Source organism: Drosophila montana, unplaced genomic scaffold (genome assembly GCF_035044405.1).
Source record: "Drosophila montana isolate Dmon_TW-CO22-7 unplaced genomic scaffold, ASM3504440v1 contig_3282_1, whole genome shotgun sequence".
Lineage (NCBI taxonomy): Eukaryota > Metazoa > Arthropoda > Insecta > Diptera > Drosophilidae > Drosophila > Drosophila montana.
In genome coordinates this window covers 397,603-421,522 of record NW_026998166.1, presented here as the reverse complement: position 1 = coordinate 421,522, position 23,920 = coordinate 397,603, and the positions used below count along the sequence as shown (strand labels likewise).

The 23,920-nt window shown below is 39.5% G+C and overlaps 1 protein-coding gene and 1 long non-coding RNA gene across 11 annotated transcripts in view; one reads left to right on the top strand and one right to left on the bottom strand.

Annotated features, from left to right (window-relative positions):
• CadN (Cadherin-N) overlaps positions 1-23,920 on the top strand; it is a 143,492-nt gene that overhangs the window by 15,076 nt on the left and 104,496 nt on the right. For all 8 annotated transcript variants that reach the window (XM_064690730.1, XM_064690726.1, XM_064690731.1 and 5 more), the window contains exon 2: positions 4,139-6,081. In XM_064690730.1, the coding sequence (XP_064546800.1) occupies positions 4,419-6,081 (1,663 nt within the window). In that variant the 5' untranslated portion in view covers positions 4,139-4,418. The remainder of the gene's footprint in view (positions 1-4,138; positions 6,082-23,920) is intronic.
• Positions 1-23,920, bottom strand: part of LOC135434232 (uncharacterized) — a 195,279-nt gene that overhangs the window by 77,182 nt on the left and 94,177 nt on the right. For all 3 annotated transcript variants that reach the window (XR_010437190.1, XR_010437192.1, XR_010437193.1), the window contains exon 2: positions 18,184-18,227. This is a non-coding gene — a long non-coding RNA (uncharacterized LOC135434232). The remainder of the gene's footprint in view (positions 1-18,183; positions 18,228-23,920) is intronic.

The following is a 23,920-nucleotide window of genomic DNA, read 5'->3' as shown; positions in this document are numbered from 1 at the left end:
TGGCAATAATTTTATTTTTTATCTTCGTCTGAATTATAACCCAAGGCGTTGGCCATAGATTGTTTATTAGAATTTTAAATTTGGGCAGCATTTTAATAAGTTTCAGTAGCTAAACACAAAAATAAACGCAGCAAAGTCAAATGGAGAGCACATTTTTTTGTATTAACAAAAGCTTGTGTTGTGCCTGGCAGCTCTTTTTGTGTTCTGTCATAAATATTTTTGAAAATGTTTGGCCCAAAAGTGCTTCAACATTTCGTTTATTAACTGCATGCGCTCAATGCCAAAAAGGAATGAGAAAAGCAATAATAAAATAACAGAGAAGAAAACTTGCCTAATGAAGCTTTAATTGTCGCTTTTTGATAGACAATATTACCTATATTTATTTCTCTTCGCCAAGTTTTATTGATTTTTTTTATTGTTGTATTGTTGTCTGTGCCGTGTTGGCCAATGGCATGCAATTAAAATTCATGGCATTTTATTTACTATATACAGCTCTTCAGTCCCACCCGCACAACACCAAAAAAATCGTTGTGCCCATTTAATATCATGCCACTCGACATGCCTGATATTTGCTGCTAACAACATTCACATATATACCAAAATATTTCCAATATGCTTTGACCACTTTGATTGCCACATAGCCAATTTATGAGCCCTAATATCAAATCCGTAATATCAAATACAACATTTGCAGCAACAAAATCAAAATATATGTGCGCCTCTTTTTGTGCCTGCTTTTACCGCGCTACAAAGTTATGAAATGTTGGGTTTGTGTTGATAAATGTGTACCGTGTTTAATTAAAACTAGATTGATGCAACTTTTAGCCGAAAGGTATTTCCAAAAGGTATTTGCGTGCCTTTTGCCGACTGGCTCCATGGCAAAGGGCTGCCAAAATAATTTCTCTGTCGATTATCGGAATATTTTTGTACATTTTTGGAGTAATTTTAATTATAAACTTAAACGAAAAATACTAAAAAATTCAAATTTTCTTAAAAAATGTGGGCAGAGCATTTCTTGTTATTCTCAAATAAGACTAAATCAGATTTATGTATAATATATACAGGAGCTAACATGCCCATTAGGTATCTCAAGTTCTTCCGAAACAGACATTAATGACTTTTAAATTGGTTAAAATTTTATTAAAATAATTAATTGACTAGCGGGTATAACCCGGCCTTGCCCGTGGCACGTATGTTATAAAATCAAAAAAGCTTTGAAAATGATTTTAAAACTGATCGGACGGGAATCAAACAACTTTTATGCAAATCGGAAAACTCTTAAAATTCACCAAAAAAATCTTTGAAATGCATTTTCCACCGAAGGAGTTTAGATTTTGCAAAAAGTGTGAAACACGTCTCAAATGATTTTTCGTATAGATCTTTGGAAATAAATTTGAACACAAAACGTCATCCACCAAATCTTCGACCCCCATTTGCACCAAGGAGGACCGGATTTTTCGAAAAGTGTGAAACACCCCTTAAATGAATTTGAACAAAGATCTTTGAAAATAAGTTTGGGGCCGATCGGATGGTAAACAAAAAACTTTCATACAACCGTTTTCCGCCAATTTACCACTGTTGCGGGTGGAATTTCCCAAATCGCTGAAATACGTATTTATTAAGTTCTTATTTAGAGCTTTGAAAATAAGTTTGAAGCAAATCGGACACAACTTAAAACTTCGCCCAAAAAATCTTTAAATCGCATTCCCCCCGAAGAAGTTTGAATTCTGCGAAAAGTGTGAAACACGTATCAAATGATTTTTCTTATAGATCTCTGGAAATGAATTTGAGCGCAAAACGTCACCCACCAAATCTTTGACCTCTATTTCCACCAAGGAGGAATGCATTTTTCAAAAAGTGTGAAACACCCCTTTAATGAATTTGAACAAAGATCTTTGAAAATAAGTTTGAGGCCAATCCGATGGTAAACAAAAAAGTTACATACAAACGTTTTTCGCGATTTTTCCACACTTGCGAGTGGAATTTCCCGAAACCCCGTCTTAACGTGCACCTACATCACATAAGGTAGCTACAGTGAAAATTTCAGCTTCCTAGCTCTTACGGTTTGGGCTGTGCGTTGATCACCAATCAGTCAGTCAGTCAGTCAGTCAGTCAGTCAGTCAGTCAGTCAGTCAGTCAGTCAGTCAGTCAGTCAGTCAGTCAGTCAGTCAGGACAAACAGTTTTATATATAGAGATAATTTAAAAACCAAATGGTTTATAACCCAAGATTCAAATGTTTTTTATTATTTTATTGTAGTTTAATAAATTTTAAATTTCAATAATTTTAAATCCCATTAGTTTTCTCATAGCTTAGAATAGAAATGATTTTTTCAATTTTCTCCCACTTACAAAATCCTATAAAAATGAAATTTATTTTTAGAGCTGATTTTCATGGCAGCACTTTTAATAGATGCTACACAAAATGTTGCATATTCTCCCTTAGTTGATGCTCGGGGAGTTTTCCTCTCTCCTATAGCATATATCATCCCATTAGGAACAACTCTCGCAATCAACTGCACAATTTGTCATTGTTTCAGTTCCCGACAAAGTCAATAATTAACATAGCCTTGTTATAGGATCGTTAGATTAATGACAAGCATGTGTAGTCAGCTGTCTGCCCTCTCTCTCTGATAGACAACCCTCTGTGCATCTCTTTCTGATACTCTAGGCCTTCTTTTTTCGTTGGCTGCGCAAAGTGCATTTGCTGAACCCGAAATCCGCCCGATAATTACGCGTAAAAAGCAAATAAAACTATTGTCAACACATTGCAGCTCATAAAACTAGAAACGTGAAACGGCCAATATCGAAAAAAAAAAAAAAAAATATTTTTGACGTCTGTGGCGGCGCCTGCGCAGCTGTTGTAAATTCCGTATGTGCCTTCCTGCCCGGCGCCGGGTAACGTGCACTTTGTGTACCTTTGTTAGGGCTTAAATGACAGGGTGCGTGCCGGGTCTGATCCCGGGTTGGGTAATTAAAATAATGTTCACACACAGAGCAAATTTTCAAGGGCGGCCATGTGTGGCACACATTTGTACATGCACGGGGTGGAAATAATAATAATAAAAAAAAACCAAAACTCGTAATACAAAAGCCATGAGTCGAGACCTATGTAGAGCATGTCAGAGCGCTGGCTGCATCAAAGGACAGCCGACACCTCGAAAGCAAAAATTTCATCTTGTCAGGGAAAAGGCAAAAACGCAGACTTCACTCTTTCGTTCCCAAACTCTCCCTCTCTCAGCTCTCCCTCTCTCATCACACCCTCTCCCCTCTATTTTTCTCTTTCCTTTAGCACGTGTGCCGAATATCTTGAATATTTAATATTTTGCTGCTAATGTCATTAAAAAGTTTTCGCTTTGTGCAACATTTTGTGCTTCGTGTTGCACTGACAACCAATTTAAAAAGTAAAAAGTTCACAATTTGTATACTCTGTAATTGTATAAAACGTAAAAAGGGTATGTCAGAAGTGTGCAAAGTATTAACAGATAAATGCCTGTCAGCATAAAGGGTATCTAGTTGTCGCTATATATTTTTTTGAAATCAACAAAATTAGTAAACAATTTGGTTATAAAAAACTTAAAAAAAAAAATAAAATATATATATTTTGTCTTGTCAAAATAACACTCTACAAGAAAAGCGAATTATTGAATTTTTTTTTATGATAGGGTAATTCCCAGTCTTATTCAAGGGCACTTTTCCAAATGCTGACTGGTGCATAGCTACTTTTTAGCCTTAATTTGTATGTTTCTTTGTTCTTATAATTGATTTAAGTCAGCGTCAAACAAATATTTGACTTAAAAAGCAGAATTGATTGCAATGAAAGAAGAAAGTTAATTGAGTAGACGCTTAAACAACTTGAGAATTACAAGCGAAAATGTTATTTTCGTTTTCCTTGGGATATTACATTCTTCAAGCTCATGTTGGTTTGATATAACGCATCAATATGCCTGTCTTTAAAAAAAAACACCCGAAACATTGCCTGTCTTTCTATGTTGTTTCCGTTTTAATAGAACTTAAGCAAATTAATTAACTTGCAAAATATGGTCTAAAGGCCACATTAACTTTTTTGTTGAAACTTTAATATAGAAAAAGCGCAGAAGAATTTAACATTAACTTCCTCTCACGTTTCTCTCATTGCAGCCTGTCGCAGCTACAGCAACAACAATGTATTGAATAGCCGAACGATAAACATTAAGGGTGTTCCCATATAAAAACCCAAAACGAATGCGAGAGAGAATAAAAACAAACTCGATGAATAATTCAGGTGCAACGTGTAAGACCAGCGATTAAAACGACAAAACCCGAAAGAGGCCACGCGGCGTTCAATTTAATAATTAACTCCAAATAAACAATAAGAAAATCAGCATCAACAAAAACAACAGCAGCAACAATAACAAGTCAACGCGTGCCCCCAACCAAAATGGCGGCACGACGTTGCCCGTTGGCGCCCCCAATGCGAGGACTCCAACCGCAAAGGCAACGTATGACCAGCATCCCGTTACCTGCCACCAGGCGCATAACTCACATGCTGCTGCTGCTGTCCATGTTGCTGTTGCACCTGAGCAACATTGGCTTGGCGACAGCAACTGGCGAACAGCAGGCGGCAGGCAGCTTTGCTGGACTGACTGCCGAAAATGCAGCCAGAATGCTGGCGGGCAGTCCCGGCGAGGCGGAGGCCAACGCTCAACATGGTGGCAACGGGCACAGCGAGATGTCGCTGGTGCTGCCCCATGACACCTATCCGGGCTTTAGCATCAAGAAATTCAAGACGCGTCCGCTGCAACATCCCAACGGGACAGCAGCTCATCATAGAGGAGGAGCTGGTGGAGGAGCTGGAGCTGCTGCCTATCACATGCTGGACAGCGATTATTCCAAGTACTTCACCGTGCTGGACGATGGCGTTGTAATGACCACGGCGGACATATCGCCGCTTGTGAATCGACCTGTGCAGCTGGTGGTCGTCGAACAGACACCGAATGCGACCAATACGCATAATCTGCAGCTATTTGTCATGCATCGCAAGGATATGTTGCGCTTCTCTGGCTCCCTGCTCGATGCCAGCGGCGAGGTGCGCGAGAATCATCCGGCGGGCACACGTGTGCGTGGCGTGCCCCTCATGCAGGCATTCAGTGGCTCCATATTGGATGAGGAGCTGGCACAGCCGAAGAAGGTGCGCTACACCATCATCCATGGCAATGTGGATGATGCCTTTGCGCTCCAGGAGCGTCGCGCCAATCAGAATGTCCAGCTGAATGCCAAATCGCTGGTCATCGAGGGCGACGATGAGTCGGGCGTGTGGCTGGTCACGAATCGTCCATTGGATCGGGAAGAGCGCTCGCACTATGATCTCTCCGTGGAGGCCTCCGATGTGGATGGCCTGGACAAGACGGTGTCCAAGATACAAATCACTGTGCTCGATGAGAACGACAACAGGCCCGTGTTCAAGTCGCAGGATTACAAGTTTGCCATTGCCGGCAAGAAGGCGCTAAATAGTGACAGCAACAACAGCGTCAGCTGGCAGCGCTTCGCGATATTGGGCCGCGTCGAGGCCACCGATGCCGATGGCGACAAGATTGCCTATCGCCTGAAATCACCCAGCAATGTGGTCATCATTGTGCCACAGACGGGCGAGCTAATGCTCGCCGGCGAGCCGACCACCAATGAGCTGCTGCTCGAGGTAATTGCCCATGATCTGCGCTATCCCAGCCTGCTGAGCGCCCAGCCGGCCAAGGTGCTGTTGGAGTTTCTGGCACCCGAGCCGGTGTCATTTATAATGCAGCACCTGGAGCACGATGCGGTCAACGAGCATTCGCATCATCGGGAGAAGCGACGCGTTACGCGCGCTGTGCGACCCACCAAACGTATCGAGTTCACCGAGGCCGATGGCGACACCGAGGGCAAGTCCGTGTTTCAGCTGGAGAAGGAAACGGATAAGGAAACGTTCAAAATACGCGACGATAATCCCTGGGTGACGGTGGAAACAAATGGAGCGGTGCGCGTGAAGAAGAAGTGGGACTTTGAGGAGCTTGGACCGGATAAGACTATCGATTTCTGGGTCATCATCACGAACATGGGACACAATGGTGAGTGCAGAACATTAAATACTAAAAATAAAATAATTTCGTTGCGCCAGTGTTGCACAATAAACAATATACGTTGGTTGCGATAGTCGATAGGCAGCTTAATCGATAATCGATCTTTAAAATATTCTCTAATTAAATGTAAACTTTTCGAACTATTCCCAGAAAAGTATCGTTGTTAAGCATATTCGATAGATTTTCTAATAGATAGACTTGATTGTTAATATCGAAAGCTCACAATAGTATCGACATTTTTATCGATAGTTTTGCTATTTCAATTTAATGATCAAAGAATTGGTGTGGAATATGTCTTGCTACTTCTCTTAAGTGCTTTTAAAATTGCGCTGCCAGTTTTTGTAGCTGGTTTCTTACTTTACTGTCATAATTAGGAGCTGACATATTTAAATGTCGCGATGTGAAGACATTTTGAAAATTGAACGCACAGACATCCATTAATAGACGCAACAGACGAAGCTAAACTTAGGTTGGGCAATTAATGAAACTAAATGAGTTGAGCAATGAAATGGGAGCTCATTTGTAGCTAATGAAATAGGGGTTATGGGCACAGGAAATAGTCTAAACTCATATGAAGTTGTGCGGGAAAAACTATTAAATAACATTTTCAAATGCCAAAAATAATGAAGCATCAAAATGGAAAACGTTCAATGCTCAAGCGAATTGTAAGAAACTTTTTTTTTGTGGTAAGCAACTTTTATTGGTTTTTCACATGACCACATCAATTAAGATACAAAATAAAATACAAAATTTCAATGCTCGACAAATTTGACTGTCAACAGAAATTTGTGTGCGTTGGGGGGAAAAAGTGTTTTGTGTGCGGCCTCAGGAGACCAGAGTTTTTGCAACACTTGATGAAAACTCACAATTAAAAGGCAAATGGCGACGCTATCCTTTGTGGCAAATGGGTATATACAAATATTTGGTTGTCATGACAAGTAATTACGCATGAAGCGAGCTGTACAAAGGAAATCAGTGCAGGCAGAAGACGCAGACAGGCAGTTGCCTGGTCAACACATTTGGCCATTGTTGCTGTTGGCCAGTCATTTCAAGCGTAGCTCAATAAGCAAATATTGAATCCTTTCAAACATGGCCAGGGACTCAAACTGCACTGCCAATCAAATGTCTGCCTACCTGACTGACTGACTGACTGACTGTCAGTTGAACTCTTCTTCTCTCTGTCTCTCGTTCTGATTCGTTAATGGCACGTTGTCCGTTGCAATTCTTCATGCCTCGAATCGATGCGACTTTGACATGACTCGCAAAAAAGTTCAACTAACTCACAGACAAGCTCATGAATTGTTGAAAAATATGCGCTCGCTGCACAGCCCAGCACAATCTACAATGTAACAGTTTAAAAAAACGTCTGCTGTAGTTTTACTTTTTCTAAATACCCTGTAAAACAAAGCCAAAAGGGACGTACTCACTTTGAAAAGAGCATGTAATAGGCGAAAATGAAGCATCTACTTGAGATTAGTCAATCTGAAGATCTCGGGGATCGCAGAATCTATAAAAGCAAGAGACTTAGACTTAGAGAACGTAGTTTCTCTGAGAAGCCACGCAGCATCAGTTCGATATCGATAATTTGTCCTGTTTCTAAGCAATCGATTAAAATCGATATCGAAATCTGATTTTTACTCATCACTCTTAACAGATAAAGTATCTTTCATTTTATGCCTGAAGAAGAAGAAGAAGATTCAGCGTATCAACTAGTCGAGCATTCCCGACTAGAGCACTTTTGTTTTAAATTGTTTTGTCTAACTTTCGCGTAAATGTCTAATAAATCCATCTCTGTTAGTTGTGCCACTTCAGGCCTGGGTATATCCTAGCTGAGCACTCTTAACTGAACCAATTTGACTTGTTTTTGTTTTTCATTTGCTGCATTTTTTCCGCGTTGCACTCGCTAATTGTGACAGGCAGCAGAGCTGGGTCTGGTTCTGAGTGTGGGTCTGGGTCTGGGCTCTGGGATTGCGCCGCCTTTGGGGTTAGGCTGGGGCTTTGCGTTGTTCAGCCTGCTGTTCAGTTGATTAACAATTTTTCATAAATGCATTCATGTTGCAACTGCATCAACTGTCGCACTTCATCTGTTTCATTTGCTCGCATTATATGCTTTTCTGTTGATGATTTTCATTAAAATTTTATTGATTTCCTCAACGCATGCGAGAGGAGAATGAACCTATTAATTATGCATGCGACTCTTAAGTGCAGGCAGTTAAAAGTTGATGAAAATTGTTGAGCTGCAGGTAGAATATGAATCGCAACTACTTTAATCGAAGTATTATGTAACTTTCGTTTACCAACACTTTCAGAAGGTAGATATAGTGGAATGTTCTGGATTTTTTATTGAACAAGATGTTAACTAAAAAATTAACTTATGTAAACAGACTTTCCCTTAGCTATCATTTACCAACACTAACAAATTTAAGCCAAGCAAATTTCGACTTAAGGCTTGAGTTAAGTCAAAATGATGAATTTTTTAACACAGCTTGCATTGTCCATAGTTTACCAACACTTCTCACTTCTGAGAACTTCAAAGAGGTTGAAAGCATGCGTTCCTTGTGAACATTCACCAACACTGCCCGCTTCTTAAGTGGCTCAATTTTGTAAAACTCAGCAAGCCACTTGAGAGCATACCCGAAAATCATTATCCTTATCCCAAGCACTCGCATACTAAACCCAATCAATAGTCCTAAGCTACAAGTATATCTAGTTTCTCACAGAGGGAGGGGTTGCCGCACAATCTCGTATGCGTTGCACATAGAACTGATTGTTACGGTTGCTGCCTCTTGCAACGCGAGTTCATGTGTGTCATGCACAGGCAACCAAAAAAAAAAAAAAAGAAAAGAAATACAAACATGTATGTAGAGGTTGGTAGTGCCTGTGAGGCCACTTGTGTGCGCCAGGACATAAATGCCAGATAAACATAATTCATTTAGCAGGAGAGGAACCCAACTAAAAACACTTGACAATGCGTTGCACTTGGCGTAGGCGTCGGCATAGTTTGAGGTTAGTTTCTGTTCATTTTTTTTTAGTTTTTTTTCCTGGGAAGCCAAATACAAGAAATTTACGACAATATTTTTCATTCATTTAAAATGCTACACCAATACACACCAGAGAGACAGGGAGGGAGTCAGAGAGAGGGAAAAGGGAGAGCGAGGGTGGAGAGAGAAAGAACGAGATATGAGAAATGAGAAATGAAACGAAATGAAAATGAAACGAAATGAAATGCTGAGCAGCTGCTGAGCATGCGCAGAGTGAAAAGACTTTTGAGAGAGTTTCAAGAGAGAGGGAGAGAGAGAGCGCGAGAGAATGGGGGTTGGGTGACAGACGGCGAACGCGTGCCAAGTCCAACAGGAAAATGCTCGTAACAATTAGAAGAACCACCGCACCAGCCTCTCTAAAAAAAAAAAAAAAAAAAACAGAAAAAACAAAAAGCAAACACATGAAATGGGGTTTTGTTAAGTATGAATGCCTGATTGGATGCAGTATTGCAAATTGGGGAGGCAAACTCGAGTGTGCGGGGGCTGGAGTTAGCTCCGACTGATTGAGTCGCCCACTTGAATGGCGCGTGTTTGTTTTAGAAATTTTCCAGCGCATTGTTTTGCCCAAAAATTTATGCACTGCACACACGCACACATACACACACACACACACACGCACACATACACACACACACACACGCACACAGCGCCTGCCCCAAGGGTGGCTTGTATTTTTTTTATGCTCTGGCATTCCGTCACTAATGCGAAAACATAGCGCACATGACGAAAGAAAAGGGAAAAGCGCTCAAAGAAAAGGGGTAGCTACTAGCAAGTTTTAATACCCTTCAGAGTCTATTCCAATTTTGTCATGAAGAGTGCAATAGCCGATAAAGCATATATATTTATAGTATTTGGTAATAAAAACAGAATTGGTCGAATTTATCATCAGCTAATATACTCATTTGATAATATACTCATATATCAAATGCAACCATACAATGGGCGAATAGCTCGCGATATATCAATATAACACATGATAAAATAAATAATCATGTTTTAGATTAAAATTTAATTTTGAATATGTGTGTTCGTTGTTGCTCTTTGCTTCGGAATTTTGAGAAATGCAAAAGTATTTAATTAGATTTAAATTATAAGAACCAAGTTAAATGATTGATCTTAACTTATACAAACATCGTTAATAGATTGGATAGTTTAATGTCGTTAGTACCGATTTATATAGCCATTTCTAGTCCTATGCTAATTAAAGTTTCAGTCTTAAGGCCATCGTCATGAAATTTGGTAAGGAGTAAGAAGAAACTCCATATATCGGGATCGGAACACTATATATATCATGTAGATGCCATAGAAATGATCTGTTAACAATTACGTTCTGATAAGTTATACTTTTCCTTTTTTTTTTCTGTCTTTTTTTATACCTTTCTCTTTGCTCTTTATCTCGCAATATTTTTTAGAGGTACCTCTGTGGCTAGAAATAAGCTTAAACAACTTTTCAACTTACAATATATGTTGACAAAAGTTGGCAAATAAAAGCTTTAAACTGAACAAAATCTTGTCCACATTCGATTATATATTATATATTATTATACTATCATTACATCAAAAGCTCCTATTAAAAATGATCAGAACTCTCTCACATGTCCGCAAGAGTATAAAATGTGCGATGCCCAAAACTGGCAGCTGTGCTTTCTTGTGCTCCTTTGTTTTCATGCCATGTAAAAAGGGAAAAGGCATGCAATTTATGCAGTGCATGAAAAATGAAAACCTGCACGCATGCAAAGCACAAACAGGAGCACAACACACGGCCCACAGTTGCATAAGAGAGGGGAGAGTTGCGGGGAAGGGTGTGAGAGGCAACGCTGTTGATAATGCAAAGTTATGCAGCTTTATATGCACACTACCTCGGACCACCCTCCCTCCCCCCCTTTGTGGCAGCTGACGGCTGCTGTTTTACCTAGACAAAGCTTAAAGATTGGAAAATCCGCAAAACTTTTACGGCATGTCCTTGCGTATTATTGAGCTCAGCTCTTACAGGACACAGCTGCAGTTTTTATTTCGGGATATTGCGATAAAAAACTTTGCCAACTTGCAACACCCACAATACAAGGCAGCACAAAAAGCTCGGCAAAACTAATGGCCAGCTAATATCAGAGACACAGGACACGTAAAAGTTCAGCTAAAAGCCTTGAGGGACCTATCCAGGGGGAGTGCGAGGGAATCGGGGGCATCTCCTCACCAGATAAAACGTCATAAACTGCAGCTGTGGAGCGTGCAACTGTGCAAGAGCATTGCTAATTTTTATTGCTGCCACACGGAATGTAGCATAACTTAGGGTTGCGCATACACCAAGTCGAAGAAGAAGAAGCAGCAGCAGCAGCCGCACAGTGTCATAAATTATGAAAATGCAAATTTAAGTTTCGTGTAAAGGCAAAGTCGTGAAATCGAGTCACAAATTTGCGTTGGCACTTAACAAGCTTTGTTCATTGCCTGCTGTTCGTACAGTTTCTGAACTGACAAACTTCTAATTACATAACAGGCACAGGCACACACACACTCGCACACACACATGCACGTGCACGTGCACACATGTGCAAAGGGGGCTGGTTAAATTATCCTTTGCAGACAAAGCAACTCACTTAATTAAGCATTAATTTCGTGTTTTATATGCAAGAACGAACACACTCCAAATTTTGTTAAGACAAACTTCTTCAGTTCTTGCAACTATTCGTTTGTCCTTTACAAGAGCTCAACACCATGCCCACATTAATTTCAATTATAATTGTTTTAACTTTTATTTTTGAGAGTAAATGCTTTAAAGGATGGATTCAACGAATCTGACCTGTAGCTTCTAGAATAGTATATACAGATCAAGTATCTTATATATATATCTATTTTATATATAAATATATATATTTATAAGCTCTTTTGCATTTCGCATAGCTTAATTAAGTTCTTTTTCATGACTTATTCAGGCATATTTAATTAACGAGCCAAGCCAACTGAGTCCATATATGTGCGAATTAAATTTTGTCCCTAGCAAAATGTTAATTTTCTTCAAAGCTAGCTTCTCGTATATGTTTTATGTTTTATTTTCCGCCCGTTTTTACATTTAATATTCTGTTGAATTTCCAAAGTTGCTTTTTGTTATTTTGAAGCACATGTTTGTCCAGAGCAGAGACTCAACAAAAACATCCAGTAAATATCGTTTATGGCATATTTCATTTTGATGTTTTGCTCGCTTCTGCAGCAGTTGCCACCCATCCAGCCATCCAGCCAGCCAACCAGCCAGCCATCCATCTATCCAGTCGTCCATTCGTCCAACCCGACCTCGCTGCTGCCGCCGCATCGTGATGCTCTTCTGGCTCCAAAGTGTTTTGGCCTAAATTTTGAAGAGCTGCTCGCCCCGCGCGAGAAAACGCTGTGGAAATCGCGTAGCAAAAGTTTCGCGGCATAAATTTTCTATATGCTGCACGCGCGAAGGGGGTTTCGAGGGGGGCAGGGGTAGAGAGACGGAGAGAGAGAGGGAGAGAGAGAGGGAGAGAGAGAGGGAGAGAGAAAGGGCGTTAGGGCAAGGGAAGGACGGGAGTCGTACATCTGCGAGTTTTTCAATGTGACAGTTGAGCATGGTGAATATTTAGCAAGTTTTAGTTTACGCTACATAAAATATATTGTACGCTTATAAGTTTGTGTGTGTGTGGGGGGGGAGGGAGTATGTGTGTGAGTGTGTATGTATTGTTGATGGTGCTGTGCAACCTTCGAAGGCGGCCAAATGCTAACTAAAACAATACACAACGCACAAGAACAACAAGTGTGTCACATAGCTGGGTGTGTTTGTGTGTGTGTGTGGGGGGTCTGGGTGGGTGGCTAGGGACTTCGTGCTGGGTCTCAGGCTAACCTGTGTCACACACACACGCACACACACACACATATATAGCACACAACCTGCCTTCCATGCGTAATGCGCGCTATCTTAACCCAAATTAAAAATGCAAATCGCATTTTTTTTTTGGCCAACAGTTTTGACAGTCAATTTGATGGCTACCAATTTTGTTGTTCTTGTTGTTGTAGCTTGTGGTTTTTACAGAAATTGTTGTTGTTGTTCTTGTTGGCTTTAGAGCGGGCTGTCAAAAATCTAATTGGGATTGCATTTAAATTGCATTTGTGTTGCGGTTTGACTAACAGCACGCCCTTGAGTTTTCTGTGGCCTGTTTAGCCATATTTTAGAAACTGATAAAATCACATGTATTTAAATGAACATGATTATAAAAAAGACATTTCGATGCATTAAATAAATTGGACTAATAAATGACTAGCTGACAAATGACAAATGACTAGCTAAAATATCAACTAAAAATATATATTTAATTTAAAAACCTTAACTGAAGGTTGTTAATCTGCTTTCTAGTTATTTTATTTATGTTTATATTGTTGTATATTGTTATGCTTATTAACAGCATATATCCTACTTAAATTATAATAAATCAAAATAATTATAATATCTTAAATAAACGACAGTAGTCGAGTTCTTATTTAGCAATCCCCTCATGCGAATGCCTTTCCAAATATTTAAGGCCTTTGTACATTTAATTATAAGATCCCCCAAAGAAAACTTTGATCTGCAATTTGCCAACTGCTAGCTCTTAGAGAGAACGCAAATGTTTTCAGCTCTGGGACAAGTAATTCTGTTGCAATTATTATGCTTTGATTATTTTGCAATTTGAGTAAATTGTTTGGTCAAATTAAACAAGAATCCAAATTCACAAAGACGCAACAAGAAATGCAGCAGCAAATATCAAGCAACAGGCAAATTTGCTTAAAGCCAATCAAAATAATGGGCAAATACATGAGAAATGCATCAAGTATTGTCGAAAACAGTTTAACAAGAATTATTGCTGACATGCGCACGTACAAGGATTAAGACTTCGATTCGGATTTGGGCTTGGATTTGAATTTTGTGATTTACCAAGGCAAACAACACTCGAGAGCCAATAAAATGATTTAGGAGCGTTACAAAGCGAGAGCTTGTAAAATGCGTTCAACAACATATTTTTGTTTTTGCACTTAATGATTATTCTGTGTACCAGGCGTAACAAATGGGCGGCGTAACAGAAACACAGCTCACATTTTTATTTGATGGCAAAACAAACATATCTACAAATTTTGTTGGATGTTTTTCTTTGTCCGAGCGCAAATAATAGCTTTCAATTTGCTGTCGCATATGTTGCAAAGGCTCCTCAAAGTATGCCATAGAAAATTACAATTTCTTTTGGGTCAAGCCATAGAATTACATTTCATAACGTGGCGCAGCAAGTTTGCGTTGGTTGTGTTTATGATTGGGTTTTTTATTATTTTATTTTCTGTTTTGTGCGCACTGCTTCAAAGTGCCTCTAAAAAACCTGCCACAAACAACTTTTGCAGCTATTTATACTCTACTTTTGCTAATCGAGCATATTGAACATGTGTTCTAGAAATGTAAAAACTATAAAAGTTACAATTAAATCTATGTTAATCTATGGGTTGTACATTGTTGTACCATATTACGGCTTATAAACGCATCTGATTGCGTTTTTCTTATTGACCTATCTTGATTTGGTTCAGTCTTCAGAATAGTTCAACTAAAAATCGATAACTTTTCTAGCTATTAAAGAGCAGAGCATCTAGCAGTCGGATGCACTCGACTACAACCTTCTTTTTCTCACTATACGAGCGTTAAAAATGGTCGAACATAAAAAATAAAAACCCTGTGCTCAGCCATCAAAATTCAATTTGTTTTGGGTGAACATTTTTCGCATTCATTTCGCGCACTCGATAAAGAATCCACCATTACACGATTTGCAGTCCAAGTGCGTTGAAAAAGATAGAGAAAAATAAATCGAATCAAAAACGAAATAAATAATAAAAAAAACCCCAAACGAAAGCTGCGAATATTGCAATAGTTGAAATTTAGCTGACATTTGCTGAGGGTTTTCGAAGTGCTTGCAGCGAGTTTTTTTTTCGAGAGAGTTTGTTGATGTGTATAGATTTTATATTGTGCATAAAATTGAATTCAATTGAATCCGAAAAAGTTTAAAGAGAGTAACGAGAGCTTTAAGAACCATTTAAGCATGAAACAAGAGCTCATACGCTCAGTTAGACAGTTTTGCATTAAAATTATTTCAATTCAATTACTTGGAATAAACAATTATGCGTAATATTTAGAAGCAATGTATGGTATGAAAATGGTATGAAAATGGGATGAAAATGGGATGAAATAGTGAAACATTTATATTATTTTTGTTTTATTATAATAATTTAGGTAGATTTATATTATATTGATAATATGTTTGTACTGATCTTTGATAATGGATAAAGAGAATTATTTGCCACCTCACGTATATAAAGTATATACGTTTATAATATGATTGGTCAGTTTTTTGGATAAAGAGATATTATTTGCCACCTCACGTATATAACGTATATACGTTTATAATATGCTCTGCAAAGCTTAAGCGCGTCGACTTTAAATCGCCACGAGTTTTATAAAGTTGAACTGATGCACGGCTTTTGGCAACAGCAGTGTCAACAACAACGAACAGGAGTATAATAAAAATAACAACAACTATAACAACAACAACGACGAGCAACAACAACTTTATTGACAGCCAAAAAGTCAAAGCTCAGCTAAAATTTTACGCTCTGTCGCATAACGTCGAGCGCCGGCAAAACTGAGTAAAGTTTTTGCCTCAATAAAGTATTTAGCTATACATAACGTTTATTCGCATTTCACATTTTGCTTGGCTCGGATGGAGTTTTCCTTTTTGGACAAGGGTTGCGCTGCTCTGCGAGCTGCCATCTACGTTTCTGTGTTTACTTTTTTCGTATTTTGGCAGCTTCAGTCTGAGTGTTCGGCTCTCTATTTGTCTGTCTGTCTGCGCTGCTGTTGACTTCGTGTTATTATTCCATTTGTCGTTTAGTTTTGTACGAGCGCTTCCTGTTTTGACTGTACAAATGTGCGCCATTATTTATCATTGGACGCCATTATGTTTTATGCTATATAGCCATTGCATTCGCACGGCCCGCCATTTTGGCAGCGGCAACAAAACAAGAATCGCATTCCCAGAGATTTTTCTGTGGACGAGCCAGCGCAGCTGCTTCATCCGGCGGCGGCAGCTGCGACGGCAGCGGCTGCTGCCATGGCAACAAAACGCGGCTACTCAAATCTAAAGGGCGCCATTTTGTTGCCATTTTAGCTGTGTATGTGTGTGCACTTCTCTGTGTGTGTGTGTGCCTTTTGTATAGCCTGCCCTTTAGGCATTTAGCTTGTCTGCAACTCTGTCTCTCTGCCTGCCTTTTAGCCATTTATTTCGTTTCCCTGTCGCTTGTCTCTTCCGATTATTTTGCGGCTACAACCACGCTTTGCGGCATTTCAGCAGCAAAACTGCCGCTGACAGTCTTTTTGAGGGAAAACCTTAGCAGGTTTTCTGCTACTGATTGTTGCCCTTTGTTCTTGCCTTAGTTGACTGCAACATTTGTCGCTATTTGTTTTTTACACAATTTTGTTGCTTTAATTTTTAATTTGTGGCAATTTGTTACATTTTAAATTATACATATAGTAAAACAATCGATAGCTTATAAATATGTTTCAAAAGATTTAGATCTTATTGCAAATGAAGGAACAAATTGCTTTATTCTACATGCTTCAATTAACTATCAATTACTTATCAACAATATTGCTTTTATTAAAAGCATTCCAATTAAACAATAAATATTCGATGTGTTATCAGTTTAACTATCAAACATTCAATTATTCACATCTTAAGCATTAAGCAATATATTATTTTATGACATTTCTCTGATGGCTGAAATGAAAATTGTTACTGCCAATCAGACTGAATCAATCAATCAATCAGTCAATCAATAATTCCGCTCTATTTCCAATTACTTTGCCTTTTGATAAATTGCATTTTTTATGACCGCAAGCCTCGGACACACATATCTATTTTGATCAATACTCCAAATAAAAATAAAAAGAACTAAACGTAAAAAGCACGAATTTATTGTGGGAGGAAAATAGTTGGCAAGTTTTAGAGAGCGGCTAATATAACTCGAATTGTTGTTGTTGTTGCTTAGATGAATAAAAATGAAAAGAAACAAAACCTGGCCACGCCTTTTCGCCTACTGCAGTCGCAAGGAGTGAGAGCAAAATCCTTGAGCGTTTGCATTGCGCCGTGTTTCCATTTGTATTGCCTGCGTTCGCACATCCGTTTTGGCAAACGCCGCAGTAATAACTCATGGCGCAAATTGCGTTTATTACAATATAACGTAACGGCCAGTGAAACAAACAGAAACAGACGGCCGGACGGACGGATAGACGGACGGGCGGGCGAACAGGCCTAGCCGGAGCCCCGAGGCTCGGCTCAGTTGCCCTGTGCACCCTGTGGCATGTTGATTTGCAATGCAAAAAGGGTTGTGCATGTGCGTGTTTGTGTGTGTGTGTGTAAGTGGCAGGGGGGCGTGTTTGTAGTTGCGCCGCGGCCATTTCAACTAGACTTTTCTTCCGTGGCGGCAGTTATTTATCACAGTTAGCTGCGACTGAAAATTGCGATGCCCGTGATTTGTGTGGGCGACGCGTCGTTTGTTTGGCCAACGGCAGCAGCAACAGCAACAGCAACAACAAAAGGAACAACAGCAAGCGAACAAGCCACATAACAGCACACAACACGTCATGGTCTAATTAGCAGGGCACGCCAAAACGAGCCAGATGAAGTTATATTACCACAGTCCAGCACAGTGCTGGCTAAAAGTGAACGCACAGCAGCGTCTTTACACGTGATTGGCGCTGCAGCAGACACAAATCACGAGCAGCATAACGAACGACAGGCCACGCCCACAACGCCCAATGAAAATTGTGCGTGACATTTGCGCCACTTGATCCATGAAATTGTTACATGTCAATGATTTTGGTTTTGATTTTCATTTTGCCACATGCCGCACGCTAATAAAATTAGTGGCATGCAAATCGTTAGCGGATACGCTTGCCCCTAATTTCGGGTCTATTTTTGATTTTTCAATTTATTGACTTATGATAGGTATATAAATATTTTGAACTCACATTTAAATAGATTTCCTGTTGGCCACAAAATGCACGTGCAAAGGCTGCAAAGAATTCAATTTAAATCTATAATTAAGTTTTATAATGTGTCAATAACATTTCATGTGCGATTAATGGCCGTCAATAAATACTTAAACATATAGAACGGGGTGGAAAAAAGCACATTAAATTCAATTAATGACAGCGCATGTTAATTGATCATATAATTATTTGAATGCCAGAGCTTAATGTTCAATAACCCTAGAGTATAATAATCTGGTCATAAACTAGTTAGAGGTCGACGGCATAATGTCTGTATATTGTATATATAAGACTAGCGGATATACTCCGGCTTAGTCGTGTAAAATAAATTCTCTCAAAGATCTTTGAAAATGAAAATAAAGGTTAAACCATGAACAAAAAGCAAAACCTTTTGAAAATCGGTTGAGGTTTGACCGAGTTATGAGGGTGGGAAATTTTGACGTACCTATATGGGATATTTGAGGGTACCATTTTCACATGAATTTTGACCAAAAATAATGTTCCCAGACTTAGATGCCAAATTGATCTAGAGGTCAAACCATGAACGAAAATTCCAACTTCATGAAAATCGGTTGAGTTTTGACCGAGTTATGGGGGTGGGAAATTTTGACCCATGACTATATAGGATATTTGAGGTTACCATTTTCACATGAATTTTGACCAAAAATAATGTTGCCAGATTTAGATGCCAAATTGATCTAAAGGCCAAACCGTAAACAAAAATGCAAACTTTATGAAAATCGGTTGAGTTTTGACCGAGTTATGAGGGAGGGAAATATTGACCCATGTCTATATAGGATAATACCCCGGTCTTACTAGTTTAATTTGAATACCTTTTTCTCAGAAATATTTTCACTACACAAACATTTTTGATATTGATTTATCAGCATATTTATAATTTATCTCTCTGTGGTATTTTAATTATAACCATATTGAGTTTAATTTCATAAAAGTTATTGCCAATGGCTCTCATTTGCGCTCAAAATTACAGCGAATTACCAAAATCTGTGGCGTGCCTAATATTGAATTTAATTTGCGTTTTGCAAATATTTGCAGCAATAGTTTTTTCTACTTTAATATTAAACTAGCAAAAATTAGTGTTAAAAAACGGCAAAGATAATATATTTAGCACACTTTTTTAACGGTCTATTGCGGGGGGATATTTATCGTCGAAGCGCGAATGCAGAACGGACAATTCCAATTCGTTTTTTTAATTTTTTAGTCTTTTCGGTTTTTGTGCGCTTTCGAACACTGAGCACACAGGACACAAATCAAACAGCAGGTGGACTTTGAGCAGCGCGGCTCGCCGGTTGCCATTTTGTGCTCTCATTGCAAATACAAATTGTTCGAGGGGTTACGGGCAAAAAAAAAAATTAAAATTGGGTGGAAAAACTTTCACATTGTTGGAATCTTCAAAATAAAAAACTGAATGCATGCTGCGGACTTCGAGGTAAAATTTGTTTTTGCCAACCTGAAGTTGTGCTGCGCTCCCCAAAGTTGCTGCCCCTGCACCCCGCCACGCCCTGCAGGCGCACTTTGCACATGCGGTGCTCACACTATGGGCACACAGTGGCTACCAAAAGCAGACAGCCAGCGCCCCCCCTTGAACGTTTACTCATTAAAATGCAAAATGCTCGCGCGCTGTGCTACTGTTGGGGCTGGTGGGGGCTGTTGGAGGTGGTGGTGGTGGTGGTGGTGCTGCTGCTGCTGGCTGCTGTGCATTTGGTGGTTACAACAACAACAACAACAATAACAGCAATAAAAAGAGCAGCGGCAAAAATCGGATAGTGTTTGGGTCGCTGGAACTGGGCGCTTGAATGACAACATACCAACTGGGCATTGCGTGTAAATTGCTGCGCCATTGTGCGGTTTCAGCTTTATTGAATGGAAAGTGCGTGTCAGATGGTCCAAACAACAACAACAACAACAACAGCAACAACAGGCATCGTTTTACATGGCTTAATGCTCCAAGCGTTGTCATTTGCTGTTTTTGTCCAGCATGAAAACATTTAAATTTGGAATATTTTCTTTTAATTTGAGCAATTTTCCCACGCTCATTTAAACATTTAGTTAATGGCCGGCTCTTAGCCAAATGGGCGTGGCACTCTGATAATGCCATCTCTTTAGTATGCAGCACATGCGAAACACAAATCAGCAACAACATCGGCATCCGCATCCGCATCGGCATCGGCATCGGCATCAAATGGCATCAACTGGCAGCCACTTGAAATACTTGCGGCAACACGTTCAACAATTTTCATAGCATACTTTTCTGCGCCTTGCTTTGCCCCATTTGGTTTGGGGGGATGAAGAAAATGCGGAGCTCTGGCTCAGCTCATATAGCTTATGAGCAGCACTTATTAGGGATATTATTGGATCTCATTATAAGCTGCTGTTTGGCATTGAAATGCATTATTAAATGCGCACTAAAACCATAATAAGTTTTCTGCTGCTTGGGGTAAGAATTTCATGGGGTGTTGCTCAAGGGGCAGCTCACAATGTGCAAAGATTGATTTATGCGGCCAGACAATCTGAAATTGTAGTTGATGTCTATATACTCTGTAAGGCTTAAGCTGTAGAGAGGCATAATTGCGGCAAATGATGAGTAAGTCTCATTGAGAGCCGAGTTACTTTTAGTGGCAACTGTTTTATGAAATAATAAAACATGCAAGAGGGCAGCATTAAACTAGGACTTGCTTTAAGGCAATCTTAGACTTATCTATACTATTTAAAGTATTGAAAAAAATATATAATATTTAAAAATATTACCAAGACAGTTCGTTTTCCTAATCAAAGTTTTGACAGTAACAAAAATTGTTGAATTTCTGCAGAAAATTTCAGTAATCAGTGTTCTTCAAGGAGTTAGATTAATAAATTATTATAAAATTTATTATTAATATAGTTGCAAAAATCAATTTGTTAGCTGTGATACTTAATTCACAGTTGGCAAACAGCTAAATACGCTTGACTAGCTGCTGGCCATTAATTAAATGCAATTCAGCTTGGCCCAAAACACAATTCACAACAACAATTGCAATGCAGCAAATGTTGCAAATGTTGCAAATCTTTATCAGAGACTTTTACAGCTGAATGCACTTTCTATGACATTTGTCTTGGCAAAGCGAATGGAAAGTTATGAAGAGGAATTCAACTTAAAGCACTTGCAAGCACAGCCTCTTAAAACGTAATCTTTGCTAGCTTTAGCCGAACAGAGAGCTCAGCTCACTCATCAATCTGGGCGAGGAGAGCACAAAAAAAAAGGTAGAGAAACTAATGTGAGCACGGCAATATGCCGTGCCGGAGGCCTTAATGACTGACGAGGCCAGAGACTCACCTGCTGCCATTGGTCTGATTGGTATGCAGGTGGCCGCCGGCTGTGCCTGTCTGCTGCTGCTGCCTCTGAAAATTGCAATCAAGTCAGAGTCAGAGCGCACACAATCGCCATCAAACTCAATCAGGCTTCGTGCCTGATGGCAGGATAACAGCCGCAGCCCCAGCCCCAGTTCCAGTCCCAGCCCCAGTTTTCAGTTCCAGCCAGATAAAGCACTGTAGCTGGTAGTCCATGGCTAAGCCACCTTTCCGCCAGCGTAAAGAAAATTTCATTAATTTTCGCTTAATGTCTGCCATGTGCGCAATTTCCCTTCACGCGGAGGGAGACGGGGGCAGGCCCGACAGCTATTGCCGTTGCATGCAAACTTGGCCTGAGGTGTAGATACAGCCAAACGTTGGATTGAAGAGTATATTAAGCAGATTTTCGAAACGAACACAAATTAGCGTTTTTCTGGCTCTACTCGATTTGTAGTGGGAAAAATGGTTTATAAATGGGATAAATGATTTCAACATATATTTAAAACTATTTATATAACGCATAACCTTTATTGATCGTGGATTTGTTTGCCTTTATTAAACGCACAATTGATCTGTATCTGCCAATATATTAAGCTATATCTCGAGAGCGGAAGCTGTGTTTATTATATTATTTAATTAATATCCTTTATTGATGCTGCATTTGTTATGCCTTAAAGCACATTTGATCTTTATTCTCCAACATATTGCGCTTCTTCTCTAGAGCGGAAGCTGTGATCCCACCAATGGTAAAAATATTTATATAACTATCCCTTATTGATCGTGGATTTGTTGTGCCTAAATTAAAACCAAATTTATCTATATTTCACTTCTTCTCGACAGCAAACGCTGTGCTCCTCTCTGAATAGAATTCTACTTTAAAGATTTCTTAATATTAAATAATTCCCTCTATTTTTATAGCTCACTTTTCAAGCGCATTTTCTTCGTACATTTTTCTTAGATTCTGTTGCAATTATATTTGCTTTCGTGCTGGCCTGCATTTGCTTGGCAACGTAAATGGGCGCCCAGCTCGACCCCGTTTGGGTGTCTTCCGAGTTGTCTGCGTAAATTTTAATTGACTCTTCGCTCGGCTGGGCTGCTAAGAGTTTTTCCAACTTCTTTACGCGCGCTGCGCTAATTAATTTATTAATGTTGGTTATTTTTTATTATTATTTGTTTTTATTTTTTTTTCGCGCTGCTTCGCTGAAATTGCCAATTAAATAGACCGTCGTTAGCCTGCAAAACAGTCTACGAGTCGGGGACCAAAATGATGGCCAGCTTATGCTTTATGGCTGGCCATCAATGTGGCCAAAAGAGCTGCAAAGCTGGCCAAAGCGAACGAATGCTGCTGCTGCTGCGTTTTAAATTGCGAGCTTTATTTGTCAGAAGCATCGAAGGAGAGAGAGACAGAGAGTAATGTGACACCTACTAAAGTAAAAGTCTTAATAGCAGCAACAGCAGCAGCATCCGCAACAGCCACAGAAGCCATAACATTATCTTTATCTGAAACTGCCAATTTGCTGCCGTCACAGGCTGCGAGGCGTGGCAGCTCACAAACCAGGCCTCACAAACCGACAACGACAACTCTATGCCCACAGTCTCGGCTGTCTGGTGTCTAGATGCACACAGTTTTTGCGCCTCGGCTGTCGCATAATTTTGCATTCAAAAGCAGCGCCAGACAACAAACTCCCCAACCGTTTCCCTCTCCTGGCTACCAACGCTGCCCAACAAAACACGTTGCTACCTTTGCCAGGTGTTAACTCATTTGCGTAGCTCTTAAGTGACTCAATAAACGGCAACTCAAATTGAGGACTGCACGCTGTGTGCAAGTTAGTACAGATACTCCAACATAGTACACTTAGCGAAAAACAATGTACTCAATTTTAGCTGATACTTAAATGCATTACATTCTTGAATAAACTTTAAACAGGTCACAAATTGTTGGATTTGAATCGATTGAAATAAATACACTTCGATTAATCACTTAAGAACTTAAAACATTCTTAAAGTAAGTAGGAAATTGTTTAAATTTATTTTCCCTTTACAAATATTTGTAATTAAAAAAAACGTCTTAAGAAAAGAATTTCGCTTTCAGGCTCATAAATGCGTACATAAATTAAGCACAACATTCTTGACATTTTCTCTCAGTGTATGCACATTCCCACCTTACATATATACATAGAGATATGTCATATATCCAGCTATAAATGTGTATTAATCTCATATGTGAGCCTGAGTTGGGTTACAGCAAATTCCCGGATATGTGTGTTCGGTTTGACTGAGGAATGTGACCGAATGAGGGGGGCGGGGGGAAGCTGCTGCTGATTTGCAATGACAAATTTTTAATGCTGTCCAATGTTTTCATTAGCTC